At 36.1% G+C, this 7,365-nt stretch overlaps 1 protein-coding gene across 1 annotated transcript; it reads right to left on the bottom strand.

The window, feature by feature from the left end:
* Positions 1 to 5,886: 5,886 nt before the first annotated feature.
* Positions 5,887 to 6,855, bottom strand: LOC149969063 (speckle-type POZ protein-like). The gene has a single exon (XM_090170262.1). The coding sequence runs from the start codon at positions 6,853 to 6,855 to the stop codon at positions 5,887 to 5,889; it is 969 nt and encodes a 322-aa protein (XP_090026388.1).
* Between the last annotated feature and the right edge of the window lie 510 nt (positions 6,856 to 7,365).

Genomic DNA, 7,365 nt, shown 5'->3' with positions numbered 1-7,365 from the left:
ACTGGTTGAATAAAAAAATTTAGTTTTCAAACCTGTTTTGATAAGTTTATTTTATATTAGCAATTTCAAATTAATAAAATTATTTATTTTAAATATTATAAATATCCACTGGATATTCAAAATCGTTCGATAGATATTCGGTGAACATTTCCTAGTGGTCCTTTCTGTAAAATTTTAATAGGTTTTGATGTCCATTGAATATCTTTTGACTTTGGTTTAATGTCCATGGCCCTAATTTATGAAGCGGTAGTTTATTTAGTCAAAGATATTTAGACTAAAGATTTCCTGGTTAAACCGAAGCCATAAACTTATAAAAACCCTTTAAAATAGCTTACTATTTTAAAAAAAAATTAGCACCCAATTTCTGTTCCAGACTGTTTGCGCTACACGATTATTTGTGGATTTTTTCATAAAAAAAGCTAAAATTCTACATATTTAATATCTAGCAGTTAAAACTAAAGATTTCCTGGTTAAACTGAAGCCATGGAGTTATAAAACCCCTTGAGACTAGCTTACTATATTTAAAAATATAAATAAGCTCGAAACTCGAACTCAGAAAACAAATTATATAACCAAAAGTACATGAATTCACGACCTTGAGTGAGTAGTTGACCACGTTTTTGAGGGCCACTAAAAAGGGTAAGTAGCCTCCGAGAAGGCGCTAGTTTGGACTAATCCGAATGATTTTCGTTCCCTCTTTCCATTGCCGAGGTTCGTTTCGCGCCACATTGAGAATTTCAAAAGTTAAGAGCGAATTAAATTTGAACAGCGCCGACAAGCGGCGTAATTAGTCCCAACTCGCGTTTTATCAGCTGCAAACGATTCTACGAGTAATTTCCTTTCTAACGGTAGCTCGCGCCTGTGTCTGGGCCATCGCGTTTTCCGGCAATGCAAGATTTAATAACGAACTCAAGAATTCACGACCTTGAGTTAGGAAACTCCGAGAAGGCGCTAGTTTGGACTAATCCGAATGATTTTCGTTCCCTCTTTCCATTGCCGAGGTCCGTTTCGCGCCACATTGAGAATTAAAAAAGTTTACAACCTTTTCCTGTTTTTTAATTCTAGCACTTAAAACTAAAGATTTCCTGGTTAAACCGAAGCCACGGAGTTATAAAAACCCTTGAGAATAGCTTACTATATTTAAATATATAAATAAGCTCGAAACTCTCACTCAGAAGACAAATTATATAACCAAAAGTAAATGAATTCACGACCTTGAGTGAGTAGGTGACCACGTTTTTGAGGGCCACTAAAAAAGGGTAAGTAGCCTCCGAGAAGGCGCTAGTTTGGACGAATCCGAATGATTTTCGTTCCCTCTTTCCATTGCCGAGGTCCGTTTCGCGCCACATTGAGAATTAAAAAAGTTTACAACCTTTTCCTGTTTTTTAATTCTAGCACTTAAAACTAAAGATTTCCTGGTTAAACCGAAGCCACGGAGTTATAAAAACCCTTGAGAATAGCTTACTATATTTAAATATATAAATAAGCTCGAAACTCGTACTCAGAAGACAAATTATATAACCAAAAGTAAATGAATTCACGACCTTGAGTGAGTAGGCGACCACGTTTTTGAGGGCCACTAAAAAAGGGTAAGTAGCCTCCGAGAAGGCGCTAGTTTGGACGAATCCGAATGATTTTCGTTCCCTCTTTCCATTGCCGAGGTTCGTTTTGCGCCATGTTGAGAATTTAAAAAGTTAAGAGCGAATGCAATTTGAACAGCGCCGACAAGCGGCGTTAATCGTTCCAACTCCCGTTTTATCAACCAGAAACGATTCTACGAGTAATTTCCTTTCGAACAGAAGCTCGCGCCTGTTTTTTTAAATGAGGTTATAATTTAGCATGAACGTTCAAATTAGAAATAAATAAGTGGTCAGCGTGCTATCGCCATTGGCCGAACTATCTTAGGGTTCAAAGTCGCCTCTCATTGGGCGTCCGAACATAATGCCGGATTTTAAAAAAATCGCGTTGCCGGCGTAGGGGCGTAGTTTAAGTTCTCCGAAGTAACTATGTTCTAAAACAATTTAATATATTGACCATTAGGAGTTTGTTCTGAAATTATTCGTACAGCCACTTTAGTTGAACCACTAAACAGATAACGTTGCGCTGGTCATGTCGAATAGGCGCTTAAATAAATCATCCTCCAAGAAAATCTCCAAGAAGTAATATTTCCTAGAGCCAGGATCCGCGAGGTATTGTTTAAGTAATACTTGTTGAAACAATGGAAACTTTGCACTTTTAACAGGAACGTCGTGTTTTTGCCAATGCTTAATATCTATAAAAAGTTTCCTGGCTATGAACGCACGCTTGTTGCTGCCGTATAGCTGAAACATTTCCCTTAATTTAACAAGCACTATATTAACAATGATATACAGATCGTGGCTGTCGGAAATATTACTTTTTCGCGATTTCCATGGAGGATGATTTATTGAAGCGTTTATTACTCCGAGAATAACTAAATGACTTGTTGAGATCAAATTACCAGATCGTAATTAACCACGAAAATTATCACGCAACTATATTGAAATTCATAATTTTCCAAATATCAATTAAGACTTGTCCCGAAATTCTTTAAATTTCGGGAAATCGTTCCTAAAATTCTAATACCGTCGTTGTTATAGCTGTATGCGCAAATCTGTCCGATTCACGGAGTTAATTTTTGACATTAACGATTAAATCAAGCGGTTGTGCTTTCGCCTTCGATTTATGGAAATTAATGATAAATTAAGGTAAACTTGTCTTAGGCAGGCACCGAATTGTAGATGAAATTCTACATATTTGTCTTAAATTCAGGGCCGTCCACAGGGGGGGGGGGCAAGTGGGGCCAGGCCCGCCCTGATATTCGATTGGCCCACCCTACGAATTTCCAAGAAAAATCGTTTTAGGGTGTTTGGCCCTACCAAAAAATTTCCAGTGCCATTTGATTTAATTGTCTGATACTCTCAGAAAACATTGTCTTAGTTATGGTTACGAGTATTCAATATATAACTATGTATATTAACCACATCATAGGCGACCAGACTCACTACACTTTTACAATATACAGACCATAGCTCGAGCCATCTACTAAAGGCTAATTTCGCAACATTATATTTGGTCAAATGCTTGCATAGAAATCAGAAGATGACTAGAATGATTTTTAAAATGGCGGAATAACCGTTAATTAGAACCGTAACTTGGACTTAACTAAAACTTGGCGGAATCTGCCGGTAGCGGCCTCTCGCTAATTTTGTATTTCCTTCGTTAGGAATAAAGGATATGGTTAAAAGACGGCGTTACTGACTAATCTACTGGTTTATACAGGGCCGGATTAACCAATAGGCCGACTAGGCCTGGGTCTAGGGCTCCATGCCTACAAGGGGCACCAAGAGATTTCAAAAAATAAAAGTACAAAATTTTTATCATTTCCTTTTTAATTTTATTTTTATTAGTAAATGAGTTTACATTTTTCGATACCTTATAACGTCGCTTAAATATCCTTATAGTCTACATTGAAAATTGAATTTTCACAATTAGCAGTTCTACCTTTTGAAATAAAACCCGCCGATTTGCACTTTCAGTTTTGAGTTAACCTATAGGCTTCAGTAACAAATGCTATACTTGTAAGTAGTAAGTTTTTATTCAGATGATCGGTAACTTAGAAATAAACAAAATGCCTATTATCATAATTAACTGAACTGAATATGATTAAAAATGTATTAAAAAATGCGGTAATAGCTTGGAGTAATAAACTCACACTCAGGACTACGCGTACAGAAAATGTATATCATTCATTTTTAAGAAGAAAAGTTATATAAATTAATAATATATAAATCGTTCGTAGGTTTTTAAAAAAAATCTAAAGATTATCGTACATTATAGTACGTTGAGGCAGAATTATCGAAATAATGATACGATATCGTACGCCATGAAAATTATAGTACGCCCTAAAAATTTTGATGAAATTATCGCACTGTGCGATAATTATCGTACGTCTGGCAACGCTGGGTATCAAGGTAATTTTTTCATTCATTTGTCAATTGCAAACGAGACGGGAGGGATCCTATTGTGGTTTTACTGGTTCCGCTGATTACCCCCTCCCCATAATTTGGCCGGGTTGAGAACGGAATAAGAAGTTAAGAACAGGGGCCGCGTGGGGCTAAAGAAAAGCGAAAATTTCGGTCACAGGTGATAGCCAGACTTTAAGTCTCCAAACGCATCATCAATAAGAAAGGGGCAACTCGGCATTGGGATGGGTTTTTCTATTACTGTTAATATCTCGATATTTGCGGAATGTAAGAGACTAGCGCAACCCGCTTCCTCCCTCCCTAACTTTGGACGCGTTAACATATCGACTAAGACTATTGTGCAACGCAGCACAGAAAGCGGGTTGAGAACGATAAAAGAACAGGGGCGGTGTGGAAAGCGCCTCTCATTTTACCATGAAATTTTGTCATTTCGGGATTTTTAAGGCGGGTTGAAAAACTTTATTTTCCGGAGCAGAAATGCGACAAATTTATTATTATTTGAATATTTAATCGAAACAGTACTTTTCTAATGTAGCTCAATGCAAATTTATTCATGAAGAGTTTTAGGTAAAAAAAATCAGAGCGGGGCAAATGACCCTCCCTGTACTACCCAAATGACGTCCCTAATTTTGATTTAAAAATATCTTATTAGACTACACTAATTATTTTCCGAGCCACTTCAGTCATAAAAATCACTCGCTATTTTCGATAAGATGGTCAATTAAATATTAAAGATTACGCTAAAAGCATTAAAAACACTATATAGTATTTACCGTTTGTTTATTGAATTTCCCATAAAAACAGTGTAAAGAAAGTTTTATTAAAATTCATTTATGACCGTTAAATTCTTAATCTGACTCCTAAACCTAAGTTTCATATATAAATTATACATCTTAATCCTTTGTTTCTTTCGAATACAATGTCTAATTGGTCGGATAATATTACGTGGCGGTTCATAAGTATTTAAATAGACTGAACAAAATTAAAATGGTTTTAATCCACAATAAATTTATTTAAAATTCGACGTTTGGAGGAATACCGTTCCTCGGAAACTTTGTATTTTATATTATATCACACCGTAGATTTCGTGTTTCAGACATGTAGGCGCCAGCATCGTACTTTCCAACTTTAAAAATCTTTCTGGAAGCGCGAAACTAATTTCCCCTCCGCTCCTTATTGTAGTTTTTAATCCGTCTTCGAAAAATACGCGAAGGAGACCGCAGGCCTCACTTTTGTCATTTTAGCTTGACCGGTTTAGGCGGAAGTCTCGCGTGCTTTAGATCACATAAGTTTCATTGTAAATCTAATTGTCATACTTCTCCCTATTACGCGACGGGAAAAAATATCATTATTTCAAATTCTGATATTTATCATATTATAATAGACTTACTTGCTTTACATGGACGAAAACTCTGAAATAGGCTTACATTTAAAAAATCTTACATTAAATAGTTAAGGAAGTTCTCTTACAATAAAAATAAATAAGCCTAAAATAAAACTCAAATTGCGCACACCACAATACGAAGCGTATGTTGTTAAGTATGACTTCATCGACTATATTTCATATCATGAAGCTCGTACAATTAATCACACAAGAGTAAACTGCATTTAAAAAATTTCTAAATTATTAATTTTTCGACGTTTTTAATAAATAGAATTTTTGATTTCTCAGCCATTAAAGGGTGAATCACGTGAGCTAAATACATGCTTTTTTATCATTGAAGCCTATCTATCTGAAACCAGATATACCCCGATCATTCTGAAATTCAAATTTGAAAAGTAAACACATTTCTACGTCTAATAAAAAACAAACGGAAAATTGAAATTTTAAGTTTTATTTAAGATGAAATAATGAATGGTTGTGGTTTTTTTTCACGTCCGCTTAGTCGACGCTATTAAGTATGTACCGCGCAGCGGCTTTTTTCAATTTTTTTGAGTTGAAATCGTCCGCGAACGTTAGAAGCTCCATTGCGTTTTCACTCTCAACTTGGTTCACGAGGATATTTTCACTTAGGTTCCTCAACCTTTCCATGCCGTGTAAATCCGCGGTAACGAACATTTTTCTTGCGTGTTTTTTAATATCGATGGGCGTAGCGTTTAGGTATATATATTGCAAAAGGCATTCCAATTCTTGCCCGTTTAGTTGCTCGCTCAGGTCCACCACGCCTTCTAAATTCTCTTTCATAGGATGTTCAAACATCGCTTTGAAGTAAGGGGACCTGAGCGACAAAATGCATTTGTGGGCGTCAAACACCCGCCCATCCGAAGACTTAAGTTGCACGTCGGGGCAAATCTTTTCTTTATACGCCGCTTTCAAAATTTTAGTATCCATAATGGACGGGATGGCCTCGTAAATCCTCGATCTGATAATTTCCGTTTCAACGGGATGATTTCGCTGAAAATATGCCTCAACGTAGCATTCGATTATCAAATCGTGGTTTGGTGATTGCCTGGCCACATCTTCTCTAGAGATGAATCTGGGAAACCCTACACCAGCGTGCGCCGCAGCATCGTTAAATCTTAGGTGTTGCACCTCACCGTGATGATTTCGGATAATTTTCAAGTCAAACGTGAAAGACATTTCGCGTAATCCTTCGGAATTTCCCCCTAAATGAAGAATCACTCCAACGTAATCGACATCGATTTGGTTTTGGCCCTTTGGGTATATTTTCAAAAAAAATTCAATTCCGTTACTCTCTCCCGAGTATGGTCCGAAATTTGCACTTCTCACAAAAGAGCATGGGCGTACGGGATACCTCAGAAAGTTTTCAATTTTCCACACTAAACGATATTTGAGGCACGGGTTCTTGGTCTCTACGAAAACGCCGTATTTTGCATCCGAGGAAGCCATGCTTGAAATCTATTTTCAATAAGAAATATTATTATTATTATTATCTCAAATTTCCATCAAGGTATTAAAAATTTAGGTAAGATTGTAACATTGACTAGCTGAGGAAGGACCGCTCCTGCATCGTTAATAAAGTGTTTTCAACTTCACTAAGTATCAGTTTTTTTATTAAACTTGTTTTAACTATTTCTAAATAACCGTGGAGCAAAATTTTGGAAATTTAATATTAATGATGCCCCGAAAAATATTAAAAAATCATCCCGTTAATCTCCGAACGGTCACATAAAATGTTAAGTGGGGAAAAAATTAAGCTATTCGGCAATAAACGCTTTTTGAAAACTTACCTTAAAAAAGAAGATTTCTGGTTAAGACCGCTGCGATTAATTAAAACTACCAATATATAAACACTTAAAAAATATTAAATCATACGATGCAATTAAATAATAAGGAAAAGCGAAAAACAAGCGAATAATCTGAAGCTACGAGGGTTAAGGCAAACGGAAACGAAATGCA

This window comes from Leiobunum rupestre, chromosome 1 (assembly GCF_980474605.1).
Source record: "Leiobunum rupestre chromosome 1, qqLeiRupe1.1.hap1, whole genome shotgun sequence".
Taxonomy (NCBI): domain Eukaryota; kingdom Metazoa; phylum Arthropoda; class Arachnida; order Opiliones; family Sclerosomatidae; genus Leiobunum; species Leiobunum rupestre.
Note: the sequence above shows the minus strand (reverse complement) of the source record. Positions and strands in the feature narration are given on the sequence as shown.